At 36.4% G+C, this 24944-nt stretch overlaps 1 protein-coding gene across 6 annotated transcripts in view; it reads left to right on the top strand.

The window, feature by feature from the left end:
* Positions 1–24851, top strand: part of SNX14 (sorting nexin 14) — a 68816-nt gene extending 43965 nt beyond the window's left edge. For all 6 annotated transcript variants that reach the window (XM_082669221.1, XM_082669218.1, XM_082669219.1 and 3 more), the window contains 12 exons: positions 3755–3956; positions 11048–11131; positions 12520–12620; positions 14669–14780; positions 17104–17144; positions 17272–17391; positions 19811–19934; positions 20209–20373; positions 20551–20646; positions 22900–22991; positions 23660–23716; positions 24631–24851. In XM_082669221.1, the coding sequence (XP_082525347.1) occupies positions 3755–3956; positions 11048–11131; positions 12520–12620; positions 14669–14780; positions 17104–17144; positions 17272–17391; positions 19811–19934; positions 20209–20373; positions 20551–20646; positions 22900–22991; positions 23660–23716; positions 24631–24669 (1233 nt within the window). In that variant the 3' untranslated portion in view covers positions 24670–24851. The remainder of the gene's footprint in view (positions 1–3754; positions 3957–11047; positions 11132–12519; positions 12621–14668; positions 14781–17103; positions 17145–17271; positions 17392–19810; positions 19935–20208; positions 20374–20550; positions 20647–22899; positions 22992–23659; positions 23717–24630) is intronic.
* The last annotated feature ends 93 nt before the right edge of the window (positions 24852–24944 follow it).

Genomic DNA, 24944 nt, shown 5'->3' with positions numbered 1-24944 from the left:
TTAACCATAAGTTTGTTTTCTGCATCTGTGACTCTACTTCTGTTTTGTAAATAAGTTCATTTGTATGCTTTTTTTTTAGATTCCACATATAAGCGATATCATGAGATATTTGTCTTTCTGTGTCTGACTTACTTCACTCAGTATGACAATCTCTGGGTCCATCCACGTTGTTGCAAATGGCATTATTTTTTCTTTTTTATGGCTGAGTAATATTCCATTGTATATATGTACCACATCTTCTTTTATCCATTCCTCTGTTGATGGACACTTAGGTTGCTTCCATGTCCTGGCTATTGTAAATAGTGCTGCAATGAACATTGGGGTGCATGTATCTTTTTGAATTATAGTTTCCTCTGGGTATATGCTTAAGAGTGAGATTGCTGGGTCATATGGTAGTTCTAATTTTAGTTTTTTAAGGAACCCCCATACTGTTCTCCATAGTGGCTGTACGAATTTACATTCCTACCAACAGCGTAGGAGGGTTCCCTTTTCTCCACACCCTTCCAGCATTTATTGTTTGTAGATTTTTTTTTTAATTTTTAAATTTATTTTTGGCTGCATTGGGTCGTCACTGTGTGCGGGTTTCCTCTAGTTGCAGCAAGCAGGGGCTGCTCTTCGTTGCAGTGTGCGGGTTTCTCACCACAGTGGCTTCTCTTGTTGCAGAGCACAGGCTCTAGGCGTGCGGGCTTCAGTAGTTGTGGCTCGTGGTCTCTAGAGCATAGGCTCAGTAGTTGTGGCACACAGGCTTAGTTGCTCCACGGCATGTGGGATCTTCCTGGACCAGGGATCGAACCTGTGTCCCCTGCGTTGGCAGGCAGATTCTTAGCCACCGAGCCACCAGGGAAGTCTTGTTTGTTGATTTTTTGATGATGGTCATTCTCTCTGGTGTGCGGTGATACCTCATTGTAGTTTTGATTTGCATTTCTCTAATAGTGATGTTGAGCATCTTTTCATGTGCTTTTTGGCCATCTGTATGTCTTCTTTGGAGAAATGTCTATTTAGATCTGCCCATTTTTTGAATGGGTTATTTATTTTTTTGATATTGAGCTGCATGAGCTGTTTGTATATTTTGGAGATTAATCCCTTGCCAGTTGCTTCATTTGCAAATATTTTCTCCCATTCTAAGGGTTGTCTTGGAAATTCTTGATTGGAAGCAAAGATAGTAATAATGGAAAGTAGGGTAAGAGGGCAAACTAATTGTTAGTACTCTGAAGAGAAAAGACAGGAGGTGGCTAGGGTGTTAAACCAGACCAAGATAGTCCCACTTAGGATTTGGGGGTACTGTGCTAGTTCTAAACTGTGGGACCTCGGGGAAATCTCCTTTGCCTTGTTTAGGAAGTGTATGGGAAAGGGAAATTGCCAGTCTCACTGCCAGGGCTAAAGTGGTATGTGATCCAAAATTGAGACCTGGAAGATTTTTATTTTTTTAGAAAAGGATCAACTTGACGTGATCATTTGGTAGCAGTGCCTCCTTGCTATGTGACCTTGGGTAAATTGCTTAATTTTATTTTGATTTAACTTCCTCACATGTGAAATGGGGATAATAGTATCTAGCTTGTATATGGGTGTTGTGAGGAGTAATAAGTGATATATATGAAGCACTTGGGACAGTGCCCAGCACACAGTAAGTGCAGTAAGTACTATACAGTGTTATAATACCATCAGATAAATTATAAGTTAAATTGGCATATGTATACTGGCCTGGGAACCAAAGTCTTCTATGTAAGGTTGGGTCTGTCTGAAAATGCATTTCTGTCCAAGTTCAGAACTGATTCACAGATAAACTTCTGGAACGTAATACGCCCATTGGTATATTGGCAGTTATCCCCAACATAGGAAAGGCTAATAATGAGTTAAATTATAGTATTTCTCAAGGAAATAGGGGGACATCTCTTTGCCTTTTATCCTCTGCCTGTTTTATTCCCTGTCTTCTTTGTAGCGGGAACATCTGTTTGAAAATGAGAAAGCACTTGGTTTTCCTTTTTATAAAATTTTGGTTATATATTTTTAAATAATATTAAAGGAATCCCTGAAAATTCTTGAAGAAATATTGCCCTAGAGATTTTTCATTTACTTTTTTGATATAAACACCATTTAAATGGTAGCAGTAATAAAATATTAAACTTTGTTCTTTGTCTTTTATTGATATTTTTATGTTAAGAATTTTCTATTTTGTTTCTTAGATTGATTTTTATTTAAGAATGTCCCATTTCTTGGCTTTTAGTCAGCTTGTTAAACAAATTTTCTATCATTTTATGATTCATTTTATCATTTCTCGTCAAAAGCCAAGTCTGTTAACAAAATTACAGTTGTAATAACCATGGAAAATGCTGCCCTGTACCTCAGATTCCAAGCAGTGGAGTGGGTGTTTCCCTCACACATGCTTCTCTGTTTTTCTTCCAGGTTTGTAAGGAGATAGATAGCCTTGTCCCCAAAAGGCAAGAACTAACACTTATCGTCTGTTTTTACAGTTTCATTGTTTTAGGCCTGGAAGACATTTTTGTTTTCAACAGAGCATTAAGAAGTCTTCCTAAGATTCTTAACAGTCTTATTAGGGGTGACAGAAAGCCATTTTAGGACAGGAACAGAAAAAGGGATAATTGCCAAGGGACTTAGTGGGGGAGGAAAAGAATTCACTTAGAAGAGAGTTGGCTACCAGGTGTGGGAAGAGAGTAGAATGGAGAGTGAAGATAGGGTGCTAGAATTCTGGAAAGAAATACCTCTTCTCTACTGGTTTGCTCTGACTAGACTGTTCAGAATTCTCTTAAGCGCTACAACCTTTGACTCATTTCCTTAAAAAAGTGTGTTCAAGATGGTTGTGTTTTATCTGTAAAATTTTGCCCCCTTTAACATGAATCAGAGATGTCTAGGTGACCAGGTGTTATAATGTGCCAATTCAGAGATTCTTTTCCGATTTAGTGAAGACAGACATTTTTTTCCCCTTCTTTCTGCATGTTTATTTCTAGAACATGTTTAACACTGCTTTTTTAAAATAATTGTTCTTCAAGTAATATTTTAAAGAATATTTATTTTAAATATTTATATTATTAAAATTTTAGAAGCTAGGAGATGAAAAAACAATCTTAATTGTATAGAGGTGGGTCCCTTTCAGACCTTTTTTCTAATTTTATATTATCTAATGCTGCAGTGAATATATTTATACTTGTGCCTTTTTCATAGTTTAAAAAAATTTGTCTAAAATAAATGCTTGTATTAGAATAAGTTGCCAGAAATGGAATTAACTTGGTTGAAACTGTTTTATGGCTTCTTATATTGATAAATGTATATGGGCAAAACGCTTTCTAAAAGGATCGTACAGGTATATCTTGTAACCAACAATATATTGCATATCCAGTTTATCTGTGCAGTTTCCATCAGTGGCTGTTATAAAATTTTACATTCCTAAATGAAAGATATCAGTACAGTAATTTCTACTTCTTATTACCAGAGTTAAATATTTTTCTGTATTTGTATATTTTTAATATCTTTTCCAGTAATTGCTGAAGTGTCTTATATTCTGTTGAATTTTCATATATTGGTGATGCAACAAAACCTGGAGTTGATGCTAGTAACTTGTTAGTTTTAGTTTTTTATCCTTAACCTTTTCAGTAGAAAATTTGATATCACTTAATTTCAAAAGTATTAAAAAATTATAGACTTTATATGGGCATATTACTGTGTAGTTACATCTCATATGCTATAGGTATAAAGGTCCTGGAAGTATTAATTTTTTTTTCTGATGATTTTTTTCCAGATTGAAGAAGGTATTGTTGTAATGGAAGATGATTCTCCAGTGGAAGCTGTGAACACACCTAATACTCCTCGAAACCTTGCTGCATGGAAAATTAGCATTCCATATGTAGACTTTTTTGAAGATACCTCCTCTGAAAGGAAGGAGAAAAAGGAGAGAATACCAGTGTTTTGTATTGATGTTGAAAGAAATGATAGAAGAGCAGGTATTAATATTATTAATGCATATAGCACTAATCAGGTATTAAAATGATTAAGACAGCATTTCTCCCCCTCCATTGTTGTGGGCTAATAATAATTGGTAAAAATATGATCAAACACAACTTTACAAGTTTTCTTTATGTTTTGCTGTCTTTTTTCTTTTGGTTATTTCATCCGTGTGTTACAGTCGAGACAGGGGTAAACAGCATCTATAGCAGGATAAATATTCGCCACCCTGGGCTTTGTCCAAGAGAGTGGGCAGTCTGTATAAGCAAAAACACATCAAAGTTGTGCACATTTTGGGAATGATGAGCAGAAAAATAAAGTTGACCTCAGGAAGAAGGGACAGTCTGTGAGGAAAGAAGGAAAAAGTGGCAGGGTTAGGAAATGGTTTCGAGAGAGGAGTGACGAAGTGATAAGATGAAGGTCAGTGCTAATGATTCCCCTTATTTATTTTTCAAAAAGTATTAGGTGTTTGATTTTTCTCAGAAGCTGATCCTGTTTCATGCATAGGAACATAAAGTATAGGAATGGGGAAGGAAGAATGCTCAGAGTAGCTAGCAATGATATTCCCTATTGTAGTTAAATACCAGGCAGGATCTTGTTCTCTTCAGTTCTGAGTCACTGCTACTGGATTTTGCTGTAACTTCTGTTCGGTCTTGCTAGATGCTGTTCTATCTCAGCATTTTAATAAGTATACAGACAAACCTTTGTCGATATTAGAGTTTCATTTCAGTTTCAAACACAGTCACTTACGTCTTTTGTCTGCTGTTTCTGCTGATAGGAATTTTAAGTGTTAAAAAGAATTTGGAAAGGAATACCCTAGTTAACTTCTGGATTCAATTCTTTGCTGTGCCTAGTACTTAAAATCTGGCTTTTCTCTCAGTGTTCTTGGCTCTCAGAAAATTATTTAAAATGTTTGACTATTCAGATATAAATCCCTATCAATATAAATAAATTGCTTTTTATTGAGGTATAATTGACATACATTATTACATTAGTTTTAGGTACAATATAGTGATTCAATATAGTGATTCTGCATTTGGATACACTGCAAAATGATCACCACAATAAGTCTGGTTACCGTCCTTCACCATACAAAGTTAATACAATATTATTGACTGTGTTCCCCATGCTGTACTTTATATCCCTATGACTTATTTATTTTATAACTGGAAGTTTGTACTACTTGATCACCTTCACCCATTTTGTCCTTCTCTGGCAGCCACCCATCTGATCTCTGTATGAGTCTGCATTTTGTTTTGGTTTGTTTGTTTTGTTTTTTAGATTCCTTGTATAAGTGAAATCATGTGCTATTTGTCTTTCTTTGACTTACTTCATTCAGCTTAATACCCTCAAGGTCCATCCATGTTGTTACAAATGGCAAGATTTCATTCTTTTTAAATGGCTGAGTAGTATTCCATTGTATACATATACCACATCTTCTCTATCCATTCATCTGTTGATGGACATTTAGGTTGTTTCCATGTCTTGTTTATTGCAAATAATGCTGCAGTGAATATAGGAGTGCATATATCTTTTCGAATTAGTGTTTTTTTGGATAGATACCCAGCAGTGGAATTGTTGGATGATATGGTAAATCTGTTTGTAATTTTTTGAGGAACTTCCATACTGTTTTCCATAGTGACTGCACCAATTTACATTCCCACCAGCAGTACACAAGGGTTCCCTTTTTACCACATCCTCATCAACACTTGTTATTTCTTGTCCTTTTCACAGTGGCCATTCTGACAGGTGTGAGGTGGTATCTCATTGTGGTTTTGATTTGCATTTCCCTGATGATTAGTGATGTTGAGCATCTTATCATGTGTCTGTTTAGCCATCTATATGTATTCTTTGGAAAAATGTCTATTCAGATCATCTGTCCATTTTTTAATAGGTGTTTTTGTTACTGAATTGTGTGAGTTCTTTATGTATATGGGATATCAAGCCCTTATTAGATATATGCTTTGCAAATACCTTCTCCCATTCAGTAGATTGCCTTTTTGTATTGTTGATGGTTTCCTTCACTGTGCAAAATCTTTTTGTTTGATGTAGTCCCATTTGTTTATTTTTGCTTTGTTTCCCTTGCCTTTAGAGTCAGATGAAAACAAAAAAATCACTAAAACCAATGTCAGGGAGCTTGCCACCTGTGTTTTCTTCTAGGAGTTTTATGGTTTTAAGTCTTTCATACAAATCTTTAATTTATTTTCAGTTAATTTTTTTACATGGTATAAGATAGTGGTCCAGTTTCATTCTTTTGCATGTAGCTGTTCAGTTTTCCCAACACCATTTATTAATTTTAATTTTAGTTTATAAGAATTTTTAAAAAATTTATTGATTAATTTTTGGCTGCATTGGGTCTTTGTTGCTGCACGCAGGCTTTCTCTAGTTGCAGTGAGCAGGGGCTACTCTTTGTTGCGGTGTGTGGGCTTCTCATTGTGGTGGCTTTTCTTGTTGTGGAGCACGGGCTCTAGGAGCTCAGGCTTCAGTAGTTGTGGTGCATAGGCTCAGTAGTTGTGGCTCGCAGGCTCTGGAGCGCAGGCTCAGTAGTTGTGGCACATGGGCTTAGTTGCTCCACTACATGTGGGATCTTCCCGGACCAGGGATCAAACCCATGTCCCCTGAATTGGCAGGCGGATTCTTAACCACTGAGCCACCAGGGAAGCCCTAATTTTATTTATTTATTTATTTATTTATTTGACCGCGCCGAATCTTAGTTGCGGCACACGGGATCTTCGCTGCTGTGTGTGGGATCTTCATTGCTGCCTGCTGGATCTTTAGTTGCAGCATGTGGGATCTTTAGTTGTGGCATGTGGGTTCTTAGTTGCTGCATGTGGGCTCTAGTTCCCTGACCAGGGATCGAACCCAGGCCCCCTGCTTTGGGAGAGTGGAGTCTTAACCCCTGGACCACCAGGGATGTCCCTATTTTTATTTTAATTTTTAAAAATAAGTCACACTGGTGGCGCAGTGTTTAAGAATCTGCCTGCCAATGCAGGGGACATGGGTTCGATCCCTGGTCCAGGAAGATCCCACATGCCGCACAGCAACTAAGCCCATGCTCCACAATTACTGAGCCTGCGAGCCACAACTACTGAGCCTGTGCTCCACAACTACTGACGCCCGTGCACCTAGAGCCCATGCTGCACAACAAGAGAAGCCACTGCAATGAGAAGTCCACACATTGTAACGAAGAGTAGCCCCTGCTCAACACAGCTAGAGAAAGCCTGCGCACAGCAATGAAGATCCAATGCAGCCAAAAATAAATAAATAAAATAAACAAATTAAAAAAATAAAATAAGCCACCCAGTTTATGGTGTTTTGTTATAGCAGCCTGAGCAGACTAAGACGGTTACAGAAAGGTTGCAAAAAATAGTACAGAAAGTTGTCATACACCCTTTACCCAGCTTCCCCTTGTATTGACATCTTATAAAACCATAGTACAATGATTGAAACCAGGAAATTAGCATTGATGGGATATTCATTTGAATTTCACCAGTTTTCCCACTAATACCCTCTTTCTGGTTCAGGATCCAACCCAGGATCCCACACTGAATTTAGTCTTGTCTCCTTAGTCTCCTATGTTCTGTGATAGTTTCTCAGTCTTCCCTTGTCTTTAATGAACTTGACACTTTTTTAAAGAGTCCTGACTAGTTATTTGTAGAAAACACTTGAGTTTGTTCCTCCACTTGAGTTTGCTGCTCAACAATGTTTACTTATTAAAGGACAGAAGAGGCTCTCCTTTCCCCACTGTATATTCTTGCCTCCATTGTCATAAATTAATTGACCATATATGTGTGGGTTTATTTCTGGGCTCTCTCTTCTGTTCCATTGATCTATGTGTCTGTTTTTATGCCAGTACCATACTTGTTTGATTATTATAGGTTTGTAGTACAGTTTAAAATCAGGGAGCATGATACCTCTAGCTTTGTTCTTTTTTCTCAAGATTGTTTTGGCTAATCAAAACTACAATGAGGTGTCACCTCACACCAATCAGAATGGCTATCATCAAAAAATCTACAAACAATAAATGCTGGAGAAGGTGTGGAGAAAAGGGAACCGTCTTGCACTGTTGGTGGGAATGTAAATTGATACAGTCATTTGGAGAACAGTATTGAGGTTCCTTAAAAAACTAAAAATGGAACTACCATATGACCCAGCAATCCCACTACTGGGCATATACCCTGAGAAAACCATAATTCAAAAAGAGTCATGTACCACAATGATCATTGCAGCTCAATTTACAATAGCCAGGACATGGAAGCAACCTAAGTGTCCATCGACAGATGAATGGATAAAGAAGATGTGGCACATATATACAATGGAATATTACTCAGCCATAAAAAGAAATGAAATTGAGTTATTTGTAGTGAGGTGGATGGACCTAAAGTCTGTCATACAGAGTGAAGTAAATAAGAAAGAGAAAAACAAATACCATATGCTAACACATACATATATGGAATCTAAAAAACAAACGAACAAAAAACACTGGTTATGAAGAACCTAGGGGCAGGACAGGGATAAAGACGCGGAAGTAGAGAATGGACTTGAGGACACGGAGAGGGGGAAGGGTAAGCTGGGACGAAGTGAGAGAGTGGCATGGACTTATATATACTACCAAATGTAAAATAGATAGCTAGTAGGAAGCAGCCGCATAGCACAGGGAGATCACCTCAGTGCTTTTGACCACCTAGAGGGGTGGGATAGGGAGGGTGGGAGGGAGATGCAAGAGGAAGGGGATATGGGGATATATGTATATGTATAGCTGATTCACTTTGTTATAAAGCAGAAACTAACACACCATTGTAAAGCAATTATACTCCAATAAAAGTGTTAAAAAAACAATAGACATAGGGATAGTCAAAAAAAAAAAAGAACTAGAACTTGAAGGTTTGGAAAATTCTCAGACTATCCATATATCATGCTCTGGAAAAAAGCCAAGGGTGTGGCTGAACAATGGTTTGCTGAAGAGATCAGGCATGTGACTCATGGATCAATCATCTCAGCAGAAGCCAGGAATAGAGCTGTGGCTATCCAGGAAAGATCTGTGGAGGACCCTGTTATTTGGAACTCTCTGGGCTTCTTGGACCTGGATGTCTGTTTCCTTCCCCAGGTTAAGGAAGTTTTCAGCCATTATTTCTTCAGATAACTTTTCTGCCCCTTTTTCTCTTCTCCTTTTGGGACCCCTATAATGCGAGTGTTATTTCACTTGATATTATCCTATAGGTCCCATAAGTTATCTTCTTTTTTTTTTTTTTTTTTTTGTGGTACACGGGCCTCTCCCGTTGCGGAGCATGGGCTCCGGACGCGCAGGCTCAGCGACCATGGCTCATGGGCCCAGCTGCTCCGCGGCATGTGGGATCTTCCCGGACCGTGTCCCCTGCATCGGCAGGCAGACTCTCAACCACTGCGCCACCAGGGAAGCCCTATTTCCTCATTTTACTTGACTCTGTGCTTCTTTCTGTGTATTAGGGGAAACAGCTACCTCTCTCAGTCTTGAAGAGTGGCCTGTGTAGGTGATGAGCCCTCTAATTCAACCTTGCCCTAGGTCTTCTTTGTCTTTTGAACCTTTGTGATTGTCTAAACTGCCTGATTTATTCTTGATATATGCCTGTTATGGAGCATGTGCCAAGACCTATTAGTGTTCCAAGGGGAGGAATCCCGTTTATCGCCTCGTTTCAGGCTGATGGGAAGCCAGACACTTAGGCAGCAGCCTTTAAAGTAGGCAGATATATACAGTCCTGCAGGGCCACAGTCAAAATCCCTACCTGCCTCCATTCCAGGAGATCTGTAGGTGTCCTCAGGGTGCATAGCTGCTTAGACGAGTGTATGAGCTCCTGAGAGTTCTTATTGAGCTGTAGTGAGGCCAAGGGGGTGTGCAGGGATGGTGTCTCCCTGCTTACGTTCTCTGGGTGCTCTTCCTTAACTCCTAGATGTGTGGAAAATCTGAAGCCTGTCCCTCAGGCTGAAGCTCCAAGCTAAGTAAATAGGCCTTTTTCACAGGAAGACTGGGGGTTTATTTAGTGTGCTGTCTGTGCAGTCCCTGGGGGGCGGTGTGCCTTTCCAGGAACTGTCTTTCCAACTGGTACAGTCCCGTGGAGCTCAGTATTGCCAGCTCCCTTAGCCACCAGGGCCAAGTGATCAAGGGGTGTCCCCTGTGTGGATTGCACACACCTGCTGGCTTCAGCAAGGCAGCTGGTGAGTGTAGGGGGCAGGGCATGCTGGCCAGTGTCAGAAAGGCTGCCTGTGCTTGCAGCTCTCAGCAGTGCAGTGGGAGAGTGCCTTGCCTATGTGAGTGAGCTGGCTTTAGGCGGGGAGAGGAAGAATGCTGCAGCTGCTCGTGCTTGCCAGTCACAGCCCGGGAGCCAGGGAGCGCTGCAACCACTCTGGCTTCAGCAAGGCAGTGGGTTAGTGCTGCAACCACTTACCCCTGCCTATCCAAGCAAGGCTGGGGGGTGCCATTTCCAAGCTTGTCTGCCTGTGCTAGCAGGGTAGGTGGGGAGACAGTAATGGCATCTGCCCCTGCCTGCATCTTGGGAGAGTTTCAGCTGTCCCCTGCCCCTCCAGCATGCTTTTAGATTAGCAAACGAGTTTTCTTACATGTAGTCTAGGCACTTTATTTTCTTTTCTTTTTTTTTTTTGGTACGCGGGCCTCTGACTGCTGTGGCCTCTCCGGTTGCGGAGCACAGGCTCCGGACGCACAGGCTCAGTGGCCATGGCTCATGGGCACAGCTGCTCCGCGGCATGTGGGATCTTCCCGCACTGGGGCACGAACCCGCGTCCCCTGCATCGGCAGACGGACTCCCAACCACTGCGCCACCAGGGAAGCCCAAGGCACTTTCTTTTCTTTTTTTTATTGGCTGCACTGTGCAGCTTGTGGGATCTTAGTTCCCTGACCAGGGATCGAACCTATGCCCACTGCAGTGGAAGTGTGGAGTCATAACCACTGGACCTCCAGGGAATTCCCAAGAAATAATAAATTATTAAGACTGGAATAATTTCCAGCTTTGTATACTTAATGTTATAAATAGTGCATTCTTTTAGTAGTAGTTTGTAAAATTGTTTATTTCTCAGTGTGTATTCATTCATTTTGCAGTTGGGCATGAGCCTGAACATTGGTCTGTCTATAGAAGATACCTTGAATTCTATGTACTTGAGTCAAAACTAACAGAATTTCATGGTATGTTGTCCTTTTTGTATAAAACATTACATTTCAGCATTAGCTTTCTTGAAAGCTGTTGAACCAGCTTTCTGAAATTACTTTCTAATTTTAAGTAACTGTACTAAGGAAATGTAACAGTGACACTTGTGTACACTACTAGTGATGATAGGAATGTACTGTTTTTATCTCATTTCTGCTTATTTATATTTTTTAAGTTTTTACAATGCAAATTTATTGCTTTTCAAGCAATAATGATATTAAAATTTAAAAGACAGTGGCAGAGAATTTAAACCAGGCATTTGAGTTGCTCTTTTCTTTTGCCATCATCTTCTGTGGTAAACATGTTTCTATGTAACATGACAAATGTTTTGATTTAGCTCTTAGATTTCGATATGGAAAAAAAACCTTGTAGTTGTGTGTTTCTTTTAAGGGTAGATCAATCAGAAAAGCAGAGCACTCTTTTCAGTCTTCCTCTTACCTCTCAGTCTCTCTTATCTGTCCATTTATTTTAGTTAATATTAGGTTTATAGTCATGAAGTATTTCTAGTCATTTTGTATGTAAATTGCTGAGCTTGAATTGTGTATTCTGAATCTTTTGATTTTAGAAAAGTTCTGTGGAGTGTCCCCTGATCCAAATTCAGGTTGGTTTTGAATTGTAAAGGGCAGGAAAACTTCTCTACTCTGCTATAAGAATGAAGCCCACAATAAGGAGATTATAGAAAGATAAAAAATACAAGGTCCCACAAATCTACTTTTTTGTCTAGATTTTGAGTTTGTACTTGTCCTTAAATGGTTTTCTCTTTGCCTTTGCCAGTCTGGTACAATGCCATCCTTGTCTTGGTCTTTCTCTGAGACTTTTCCTTTTGATTTAGAGTTGAGAAAAGATCATTTATCTCCGTAATTTAAAATCCTGGACCAATCAAAGTTGGTTGGATTCCCAACAATATTTTTCCTTTTTGGTACTAAAATGTCCAGGGTTGGCCCTGTCTGAGAAAACATGTCCATGGTTTTTAAATTTTGTTTTTAAGCTTATATAGCATTGGCAAAATGCTGCCATTTTCTCCGTGAGAGAGTAGGTATTTCTTCAGTAAGATTTTGTCTAATAGAATCCCACCAATTTCAAAATAATCTCATGATAAGTTTTTGAAGCTTTTTTACTAGTATAGAAGGCTAAATAAATCTGTGCCAATGAAGGGTGGTGATATTTTGGATATCAGTAGAGTCAAGTTCTTTGGTCTGGTCTTCTGACTTTTGAAGCTCTCTGATTTTGTCAGAATTATATAAAGGATAATGCCACATCTCTACAAGGCAGCACTGGGAATCTGAAGTTGCCATAGTAAATTATAAATTAGGTTTAAAAAATAATAGCAGAACACAGTAATAACTTTCATATATATTAATTTCAGGTACATTTCCTGATGCCCAGCTTCCTTCCAAGAGGATCATTGGCCCAAAAAATTATGAGTTCTTAAAGTCTAAGAGAGAAGAGTTTCAGGAGTATCTACAGGTACAGCTCCAACTTAATTTAAAACATCCTCTAATTTGTCTCTTTTTCTCTTGTACATACATATGTGCTGTGTCTTACAATACCTGTCAATGTGGATTTCTAGAATCCTTTATTAAAAAAATTTTTTCCCATGTGGAAATGAGTTATTGTCAAGAGTACTTTTTAAAAGAAATTTGATAACCAGTGAAATACCATATATTTTCTCGGAGGAAAAAATGTCTTGTATTGGGCATAGTTTAAAACTTTTGATGTGGGAAGTTAGAGAGAGAAAAAGAGAGTGAGAGAGAGAGGAAGAAAAAACTTTTGATGTAAAACATTAACTGCATTCTAAGAATACTGGGTTGTTTTTTTTTTTTTCTTATTTTTTGTTTGATTTTGTGTTTAGCACTTTCTGAACTCTGGGATTTTTCCCTCCTGTTTTATTAATTATTATTTTTTTTTTGCAACTGTACATTTTTTTTTAATTACTTGGGATCTCCTGACTCTACCACCATTCACCACTTGGAATTGAATTCCGTTTTTCTCAGTGTGTGCACATTGTGTTGTGTAAACAATGTAATTGCTATTTCCATTGTTGGTGCAGTCTGCTTAAAAGTTACCTACTTGAGACTCTTCTAAAATTAATGACCATTTTTCTTTAATCAAGTAACTAAGATCAAAAACTGGATAATTTTATTTGTTTTATTTTTTAAAAATCTCCTGGACTTCCCTGGTGGTGCACTGGTTAAGAATCTGCCTGCCAGTGCAGGGGACACGGGTTTGATCCCTCGTCTGGGAAGATCCCACATGCCGTGGAGCAACTAAGCCCACGTGCCACAACTACTGAGCCCACGTGCCACAACTACTAAAACCTGCATGCCTAGAGCCCGTGCTCCGCAACAAGAGAAGCAACCACAATGAGAAGCCTGTGCTCTGCAATGAAGAGTAGCCCCTGCTTGCCACAACTAGAGGAAACCTGTGCACAGCAACGAAGACCCAACACAGCCAAAAATAAAAAAATAAATTTAAAAAATTTAAAATCTCCTTTATTTGGACATGGAATTTTGTAGTTTTAATTAAGTGTTAATTCAGTTAAATTTGGATGCCTTTTAGCCAACAATAAGTACTTTTTAAATTAAAAATATTCAACAGTGTAAAGGGGTGTTTACATTATATTTTCTGTATTTGAGCCAATGAATACCTCAACCCAGAAGGTATTTTTTTCATAACTTTTTGGTGATATGAAAATTGAAATATGATATAAACATTAACTATTGCAAGGATATTTGAACACAGCGTATGCTAGTGTTAACCTGTGGTTTTGTTGATATCATTAAACCCATTATTTGAACCGACTAATTCTAAGAACTAGAGAACCTCATTCTAGAAGAAATATTTTTTGGTAATATGGAGTTAAATGTTGCAGTACTGGTATTTCATTTTAAGTCTTTCATAGTTACAAAACTGAATATTAGGTAAGACTGGGTTAAATCTCACTTTAAGACTTCAGTTTGTCTTGTAAGAAGAAATAGTGTTGCAAGCAGATCAGGCAACAGAGTCTCCAAGTTATTTCACATTTCCATGTTTAGTTCTCTGCAAAACCCTTTATACCAGCTTCCTTTAATTATCAAGATAGATGTATGATATTGTAATACTTATTTTATAGTTGAGAAACTGAGAAATAATATTAGCTAATGTTTAATCTTCCTTCCTGTGTATCAGGTACTGTGCCTCATCTAACAATACTGTAAGTAGGTAGTGTTATCTTCATTCTACACATCAGGAAACTGACTCTTAGGCAATATATGAACTTTTCTAGGGACAGCTAGCTAGCAAATGGAAGAGCAGAATTCAAACGCATTCATGTGTGACTATAGAGGTCTTACCCTCTTATATGATGCTATTCTTTCTATAAATGTGCTTTGTTATTATTCTGAATATGAAATAGCCTTTGAGGATTTAAAATTGTTTTCTTGGTTAAAAAAATCATTTTAATGTAGTTTTCATCACTCTTCTAGATTGTTAAAACTGTTTTCTCCCCCCCTTTTTTTCTGTTTTTGTTCATCAAGAAACTTCTGCAGCATCCAGAATTGAGTAATAGTCAACTTCTGGCAGATTTTCTCTCCCCCAATGGTGGAGAAACACAATTTCTTGATAAGATACTACCAGACGTAAATCTTGGTAAGTCAATTTAAATAATCATATAGAAGAAGATAAACTGAAAAGAAAAGAGGCAGTATTTTCAGATTAATTTAGAAAAATAATTTATAGAGTGAAGCCATGTATCAAAACTCTGAAGGACTTCTTATATACTGTTAATGGGAATATAAATTTGAAAACCACTTGTAACTTTAACGGAGTATAATCTATAAAAATATTGAATCACTGTGTTGTACACCTGCAAGTAATATAATATTGTAAATCAACTATACTTCAATTAAGAAAAAAAGGAAAACCACTTGGAAAAACAGTTTGGTGTAAAACTGAATGACCCAGCAGTTCCTCTCTGAGATATACACTCTAGAGAATCTTGTATTCATATTTAACAATGTTCTTAGCAGCATTGCTTATAGTAGCCTAAACTGGAAATAATGCAGATGTTCATCAGCAATAGAGTAGACATAAATTATAGTAGTTTCACAAAATGAATACTTAGAGCAATGCATACCCATGGCATGTAGCTGCTTGGAACAGTGTTGATAATCTTAAAAACATGATGTTGAATGAAAGAAGCAAGAGGCAGAAGAATGTATGCAGCATGATTCCTTTTATATAAAGTTCAGTATAGACTAAGCAATAAGATAAGCTGGAAAAGTTTGAATAAAATTGTTAAATATCATAATGGAAGAGAAGCAGTATTTCTAAATATATTTTATATAATGTCATCTTAAGTATATATAGAACTAAATGAATAAATATTACAAGTGGGCATTTGGCTTTTACCTGTATCTCTACAATTTTTTTTTGTTTTTGCGGTACGCGGGCCTCTCACTGTTGTGGCCTCTCCCGTTGCGGAGCACAGGCTCCGGACACGCAGGCTCAGCGGCCATGGCTCATGGGCCCAGCCGCTCCACGTCATGTGGGATCCTCCCGGACCGGGGCGTGAACCCGTGTCCCCTGCATCGGCAGGCAGACTCTCAACCACTGCTCCACCAGGGAAGCCCTCTCCAAATTAATACATATAGTTGAGCCAGAATATTTCGTGTGTGTCTTATCGAGGGAAAATGTGAGAACATTTTGTATTTGGTTATACGTAACGTTTAGGAGATAGAATTGGGTAGACCTGGTTAATGACTAGGTTTGACTGAAGAAGAAATGATCAAAAAATAATAAAATTTTAAAAAATATTTCAGATGTGGAAAACACAATATATTGGCTTCAAAATGTTTAAAAAGGCAGAATTAAAATGAATAAACATTTAATCAAGTCTCCAAAATAAAAAAAAATGATGATCCAGGTTTCTGTTTATACAACTGGATGAATGCTGTTACTTGCTGAGATACGGAATAAATTTAGAGTAGTTCTGAACTTGTTGAGTTTATAGAATCCAGTTGAGGAAGTTTTATAAGGTAGGAGAGGCCAGGAGAGAGGCACAGAATAGAGATTTGTATGTTATTTGAAATCAGATTGAGCAAAACATTTGGCTCAGGAAGAGCATGTAGAAGAGAGAAGCACAGGATGCAACACTGTAGTTCAAAGAACTTGGGAAATTCTGAGGTGGGAGGAGTAATTTATGGGGGTACCAAAGGAGAAATTTATGGGGGTACCAAAGGAGAAATAGGAGAAATAGCCTGGTGAGAGGGTTTTTGCCTTTTGCTATTGCCATTAGAGTCTACTTTTTTCTAAACCGGACCGAAAGAAATTTAAATTATATTAATCAACTTTGACTGATTTTTACAGTCATTTCTGAATGCTTGAGAAAATCTCGTGATGTTTGATATTTTATAGTAAAGGAACCTGGAGATACGATCAAGAGAAAATTCTGGCAAACAGGATTAGAATATATATTCTTAATCTAAAGCTGAGAATGCAAACTATTCAAATAGCCAATTTAAATAGTGTAGCAACTTTTAGAGCTTCTTTTTCCTTTTGACTAACTTTTGCATACTTTTAGATATCTTTATATATTCACCATTGCTTAAAATGTTTTGAAAACATTTCAATGGAAAATTTCAAATATACACAAAAGTAGAGAGATTTGTATAGTGAACTCCTTATCCCTTCAATAGTTATTGACACTTGGCTTGTTCCAGCCCTTCACCTGCCTCTCACCCCACTGGATTACTTTAAAGTATCCCAAATGTTGTATCTATAAATAGTTAAGACTACCTGATTTATTGTAGATTTTTGTTAAGCGTGAAATGCTCAATTATAAATATTTTTTTTACCATTTTGCTTTTTACTTGGCTGTTTAGTGTTTTAAATTACCTAGTAAAGTATTTATATGAGCAGTTATGAGGTATATTATGCCTTGTTAAAATTAATATTTTACTTTTAATTGCAGGGAAAATTATAAAGTCTGTTCCTGGAAAACTAATAAAAGAGGTGAATGACTGATTTATGTGTATTCTATAAAATGATAGTTATAAGCATATTTAAATAACAATAAATTTTAATGGGTTATATGATAATGAAAATCATAATCTTGATTTTTATACCATGATCTCCACAGAAAGGTCAGCATTTGGAACCTTTCATCATGAATTTCATTAATTCTTGTGAATCTCCAAAGCCTAAACCAAGTAAACCAGAACTGACCATTCTCAGCCCTACTTCAGAAAATAATAAGAAGGTACTGTGCATTGCCTCAGAGAGCCATTAAGTTTGAAGCTGTCCTACTTGAGATGACTTTTCCATTATAGGGAGAATCCTGTGTTAATGAAATGGATGGGACTTTATATTTTCCTTATGTGGAAATTAATTGTACAGTATAAGGAGTATATGTAGTTGCTTCGTTCTTTGCTTTAAATGGGGTGGGTTTTTTTTTTTCCTCTTTTTATAAATTTATTTTATTTGTTTATTTATTTGTGGCTCTGTTGGGTCTTCATTGCTGTGCACAGGCTTTCTGTAGTTGGAACGATCTGGGGCTACTCTTCATTGTGGTGTGTGGTCTTCTCACTGTGGTGGCTTCTCTTGTTGCGGAGCACGGGCTCTAGAGCACAGGCTCAGTAGTTGTGGTGCACGGGCTTAGTTGCTCCACGGCATGTGGGATCTTCCCGGCATGTGGGATCTTCCCGGACCAGGGTTCGAACCTGTGTCCCCTGCATTGGCAGATAGATTCTTAACCACTGTGCCACCAGGGAAGCCTGGGGTAAGTGATTCTTTAGAAACCGTATTCGTAAACTATCATTCTGTATTTTGGGGAATTTTTAAAAGTGGTTTTCTTAAGCTGTAAATCACCAACTTCCAGTAATCAAGGAATTAATTGCTATAATATATTTATTTGCTGGTATTATATAATTTTAATGGCTTAAAAAATATTTCATCGATTCATTGAACAAATACTTTATTGTGTGCCTGCTATGGAGAGGCACTGGGAATATAAAGATAAATTACCTGTCTGCAAGAAGCTTAGTTCAGTGCCAGAGTAGGACCCAGTATGGGGAGCTATGTGAGCCCAAAAAAAACCCTTCATTTTGTTTATCACTATAAAGGGTATCTTTAATTTTTTTCACTTTATAGGTTTATTGTTGGTAAACAGTAATACAGTTGATGGTTGTGTATTAATTTTTAATTCAATAATCTTGCTAGACTTATATTAATTTTAGTAACGTATCCATTAATTCTTTTAGATTTACACATGCAAATGATGGCAGTTTTCTTTCATTCATGGCTAGGACCTGCTATACAAAGGGAATGGTTGCAGTGTTTCACCATTAAATAATAAATAGTGTAGCTTTTTTTGTAGAAATCCTTTATGAGGTTAAGGAAATTTAAGTCCATGTTTATGGGTGTACTTAGCCTATAATTTTTCTTTCTCATTGTATCCTTGTCAGGTTTTGGTATTAAGGTTATATTAATCTTTTTCTATTTGCTGGTAGAATTATAATTGGAATTATTAGTGCTTTAAATAAGTGATTACCTGTTAATAGTCATTTAGGCCTCAAGTTTTGTTTGTGGGAAGTTTTTTTTTTTTTACAACCAATTTAATTTCTTTTATGATTATAATATTCTTCAGGTTTATTATTTCATGAGTCAGATTTTGATAGGTTATGTTTTTAAAAAAATTCTCAAAATTTTGGCCTGAAGTTGTCAATAATATCCGTTTTTCTTTTTGTTTTCTCTGACATCTATAATTATGTCCCCTTTTATTCCTGACATTTTTTGTCTTTTTCTTTCCTTTTCCTTTTTGATCAATCTTGCCAAAGCCTTTGTCCGTTTTATCATTTGGTTTTGTTGGTCTTTTCTATCAGTTAAAAAAAATTGTTTTAGATTTATTTATTTATTTATTTGGCCACACAGCGTGGCTTGCAGGATCTTAGTTCCCCGACCAGGGATCGAACCCAGGCCCTTGACAATGAAAGCACGGAATCCTAACCACTGGACCACCAGGGAATTCCCTATCAGTTTTTGTTTTTAGTTCCTTAATTTCTGCTATTTGATTATTATTAATGATAATAGACTCTTTTTTTTTGGCATACTTTTGGGGTAAGTAGGGCTGCGATTTAGTTGCATTTTAGCATTTTTGCTATAAGTAATTCTTCATATCTTGTTTTTGTCTCATATAGTAGGCCTTTCTGAGCTTTGACTATTATTGTCCAAATAAACTTTGCTTAAAGCTTAATGTTTACCTCTAAACATCCTTTAATTAAATAGTGATTTATAATCTTTAAATCATGTTAGAATTAAAATTAGCTATTATTGATGTTTTTATGCATCTTTATGTAGATATGTTCATTTGCTCCTTTCAGTGTAAAAAATCAAAGCGGTTCTTTATAGATAATGAATTTTCTGTTATGTCTAAAATGAAAGTCGATTTTTATTTAATATTTTGGCCCCCCGCAAAATATTGTATTTTTTAATTCAATTTTGGGTGTAAATGTGGAATTTTGGGGGCAGACCTTAACCTCTGTGACATTGTAGGGTTTTTAAAAATATTCTCTTTTGATTGGACAAAGTTTAAATGCCTTTGCTCTGTATCACTTTACCCTTAGTAATTATTATCAGCAGGTATAATAAACTATATTTTTTTATTTCAACTTTTACTTTAGCTTTTCAATGATCTGTTTAAGAATAATGCAAACCGTGCTGAGAATACAGAAAGAAAGCAAAATCAGAATTATTTTATGGAAATGATGACTTTAGAAGGAGTCTATGATTACCTGATGTATGTAGGTAAGATATCTGTGGTTACTGTTAAAACCTGTTTCTCATCCATGTATTATATTTTTTCTGTGATGCAAATTAATGCTCTTGAGTATTGCCCCATTATAATCTTTTTTAATTGAAGGTACTTTTTAAAATAAGAATTCAATGTATATAATTGATCTTGAACATATTAAAGTTATTAGTGTTTACAAATAAAATATTGACCATTTGTATTTTTTGCATTGGAAAATGTTCAGATATCTATTTACCTTAATGAAGTGTTCTGTGTGATCCTTTTCAGGACGGGTGGTTTTCCAGGTTCCTGACTGGCTTCATCATCTCTTAATGGGAACTCGAATCCTCTTTAAAAACACCCTGGAAATGTACACTGATTACTATCTTCATTGTAAACTAGAACAGTTATTTCAGGAGCACCGTTTGGTTTCACTCATAACACTTCTCAGAGGTTTGTATTTTCTCATGTGTTTGTTTCATGTTTTGAGTACTCGTAAGGATTTTAATTAGACCTAAAAGAGCGAAAAGTCTTGCTTTTCTTTGTTTTATTAGTATTTCTACCATGAGGAAATACTTTGTATATAATAGGTGAAAATTCCTGCAAATGTTTCTTTTTGTCTCTTTTTAGATGCTGTATTTTGTGAAAACACTGAACCTCGCTCTCTCCAAGATAAGCAAAAACGAGCAAAACAGACTTTTGAAGAAATGATGAATTACATTCCAGGTAATGTAATATTTAAAAAGTAGTTTAATATAGATTAGCACTCTTTTGAGGTCATGATGTATAGCAATTATTGAGGCTAATTTTTACTGTGAGTTTTAATTTTAGAAGTAGTTACAGAAACCAATTAAAATTAACTCAATTGGTTAAATAAAATTTGGTTTTTATGATGATAGCACTAAGAACTTTAAGGTAAGGCTGTTTCTACTCACACAATAGTCGGATTCTTTCAATAACTTAGAATCAGACTGATCAAAGTGATAGGTTTGTGGGACGGTTGGAGTCCTGCTGCCCAAGCAGTTCACCAGGAGAAGAGCTAAACTAGTGTGTGTGAGTGAAAGGTCAGAATTCATTCATTCATCCCAAGTTTATTGAGCACGTTCCATGTGCCAGGCACTGTGCAGAGCGCAAGGGATATAAAAATCGTACTTGGGTAGCTCAGTCTGGCAGGAAGGTAGACATACAAATAAAACATACATGTGATTATAGAGCCATGTTCAAGTTACATAGTATCTCAAAGGAGGAGGGTGATCCCCTCTCTTATAAAGGAGGTAGGCTTGGGCCACTAAATGAATGAATGGTAGTAACCTCTTACTGAGATGGGAAACATGAGGAAAAAACGTCAAGAGGTCAAAGCAGAGGATATTTAGTTTAGGACATTTTGAATGTGAAGTGCCTATACATTATTCAGGAGGAAATGTCTAGTAAGCAATTAAATATCCAGGTTTGGAAATTGGAGGAATGATGATATAGGATAAATATATGGGAGTCATGTGTGAGTGGGTAATAATGCCCAGGGAGAAAATATAGAGTAAGAATGGAAAGTACCTTAGAGAATTCTCATCATTGAAAAATGAGTCTCAGAATGAGCCTGCTGCTCTGTGAAGACAGTTAAGTTAAATCCCTGGTCTGAATGTGAAAGTGAACCACAGCTGTTTTTGAGTGAATCTTCTCTAGGTATATAATGAAGTAATTTCTTACTTCTTTTGTATTATAGTGACCTTTAGCATTTACAGTTTTAATAACAGTCTTAGTTTTAACAACATGGAAAGCCAGTGAATGTAATAATTTCTTATTTTGCTCAGGCACGAATTTGAATCACATCTACTTCAAGACTTCATTTGGGAAGAAGTAATTTAGCTACTGAGGAAGCTTAGCATGCTTTCTGTTGTCCTCTACTCATTTCTTCCTTAGTAATGAAGAATCTGAAAGGATCGTTTATTTTTGTCCATTATGCTTCATGCATATTAATTGGGAAATTCTGTGTAGTATTGGTGAATTAAAGGATTCACAAAGACGCATAAATATCAAGGATCTACTAAACTTATTATAAATTGAATTTGGCTTTTGCCTCTCAGGGTTAGATTTACCTTATAAAAGCAAACATAAAATGAGCATTTTCCATGAACAGCATTAAGAGTTTCATTATGATCAGAGTGGAAAGGACAAATATTTGAGCACCTTGTTTACTTAAAAATAATTTTCTTTTCCTGCTTGGAGGAAAACATTCAGCACAGATTTTAATAAGGACTGACTGTGGTAATAGGAGTGATACATGACAGCTGTGTAGTCACACATGAATTGGAACTTTGGGGACTCTAAATTAGTGTGTAAACATTTTCCGAGGAGATTGTTCTGTAAGATAGTCAATACTAATTATGCAAAAAGTACAGAAATAAAGTGGTCATATTCATTGAAGAGAGTCTATGTTCACCATAAAATTAAATTAATTATTAAAAATATTAAGATATTCAAATATTATGAAAACAGAGAGAGTAAAAAGTAGAAGCCATCCTGTCCCCACTGTGCAGAAGTAGCTACAAGCTCCCGTTTGGTGTTAATCCTCACAGACAGTTTTTATGTATCTCTATACATGTATGTACAAATGTACGTGCATAATTTTAGCATTTTATTTTGTTTGTTTTACTTGAATGGGATAATAAAATATGTATTATTTTCCAACTGTCTTTTATCACTTAATAGTATAAACAGATTTCTTTACTGCAGCATTCCCCAGAGCTTGCAGTATGCATTGTGCATTGTGAATCTCCCAAAGGAGGATTCCCAATACTGCATTTCTTGACCACAGAACCCTTTTTTCCAAGAGCTTCTTGCCAGAACACTGATTTAGGAAATGCTAATTTACAGTTTTTGCATAATACCCGGGAAAGAGAGTGGAGATTTTGCTTTATGATCCAGTAAATGATAAGTCACTTTATAATATAAAATTGTTTCACATGTGGCTTTCTTGTTTAGATCTGATAGTCAAGTGTATTGGTGAAGAAGCCAAGTATGAAAGCATCAGACTTCTTTTTGACGGTTTACAGCAGCCAGTTCTCAACAAGCAGGTAAAATTCATTAAAGCAGGTTGACTAGTGTTGGCTAGGTTTAGCAAATGACACAGTAGGGTGTCTGGTATATTATTAACTGTAAAGTGATGCTATACTAAAGGAAGGCAATGTAATTCAAACATTTGGATAGGAAAAAGTATCTTTGTTAATAACTCTCTTTTGCTGAATACCTTTTTTTCTTTATAACATGAACTGTTTTGATTTAAAATAAATATATATTCACTATAGAAATTTGGAATATACTAAAAATTCATGAAAAAAGTAAAAATTTAAATATCAAGAATTCCATCATTCATTCAGGTTACATAGAATAACCACAGTTAACATTTTACTGTTTATAGTCTGTTACATAGCCCGTTGAGATCTTAATACAGCTACAATTTTGTATCCTGCTTGTTTTCTTTAAAATTTTTGTTACATATAAAATGTTTAACATAAAATGAATTATGAGGAATAATAGTAAAATGAACTCATGTGTATGTAAAACTCTTTAAAATAGAACATTATGGATACTATTGAAGCTACTGCTTTTGTGCTTGTTTTATATTGTCAGTTTTATTCCCTGCCTTCCCCTTTAGCGGTAACCATAGTGCTAAATTTGTGTTTATCGTTTCTATGGGGTTTTTTTGTCTAATGCCTTAAAAAATATTTTTTTGGCGTTTTAGCTGACTTATGTTTTATTGGACATTGTGATACAAGAACTGTTTCCAGAGCTCAGTAAGGTAACTGAAAAGCGCAATTTTTCTTTATGTTTTTAGTGGTATGCTGGCATTTATTTTAATTAGAGACATAAAAATTAAGGAAACCCTTGTGATTCTGATCATTTTAAAAATGAACACCCTTATTTTCTTCATTCAACATGCTCAAACATAGAGTGGATTTTGGGAGATAGGAGCTGAATAGCCTCTGCCTTGACTTCCTCCTTTCCCAATTACAGTCAGATAGGGACACTATACCCTGTAGGGCCAGAGGAACGTGCGAGTTTACCTCCTAGCAGTAGGATGGGCCAAGCTCTGCAGGCTATCATCTGCAACACTGAATGCTGTGTAACTCAGACTTGAGCATTTTTGAAGCAGTTGAGCTTATATGAACCCAAGAACACAAAATGAATTGGAATTGGAGGATGCTAATATTATTATTGTATTGAATTTTGAGGATTTTGAGTTTTGAGCATTGCTTTTTACTGTTTTTATTTTTTGACCAATCCCTTTGGTCAGATGAAATAACTATTCAAGGTTGTGATACAGCAATGAAATGTCAGTTTCATAGAGGAAACCAGATTTGAACTATTTACCTATTGAATACAAGTTTTCAAGTTATGGCAGTATTAGGTGTATATTAAAACAGGGTGGCAGTTATGGATAGTTTGTGTTCAGTTTACATGGGAATCAGTACCAGGAAACCTCCAGCTCTCTGCTTGAGACTTTATGAGGTCTATCGCTATACCTTGCCATTTTTCTTCTCTCTAAAACGTAAATAATTTCTTGTGGATACATACACACACACACACACACACACATATACACAATATCTTAGGTTAGGATTTTAATACACTGAAACTGTTAGGCAATTTACAAATCAACTCTGGTTTGTTTGTTTCTTTCTCTTCTATTAAATAGATTTCTTTTTAATTTAGGTACAAAAGGAGGTTACCTCTGTGACGTCCTGGATGTGAATATTTGGATTTGGGATAGAATAACCAGTTGAAATGTCTGCTATGCTAGTGTAGTCGATATGTGCTGTTTTTTCTTTTACTTTTGTATATTCTTATATATATCATGTAATTCAGTGCCTGAAATTTGGATTTTGTTTGTTTTAATAAAGACTAACACGGACTTAATAATGATGAAAAGTGATTGGGTCTCATAGCCTCCTTTATGAGTTTTTCATAGCAAACAAGGGACTTCTCTTGCTGGATGATTGACAGGTTATATATAACCCTTTAGGGTG

Source organism: Grampus griseus (assembly GCF_964374135.1).
Source record: "Grampus griseus genome assembly, chromosome: 13".
Taxonomy (NCBI): Eukaryota; Metazoa; Chordata; class Mammalia; order Artiodactyla; family Delphinidae; genus Grampus; species Grampus griseus.
The sequence above is the reverse complement of the archived record's forward strand: the minus strand, read 5'-3'. Positions and strand labels throughout refer to the sequence as shown.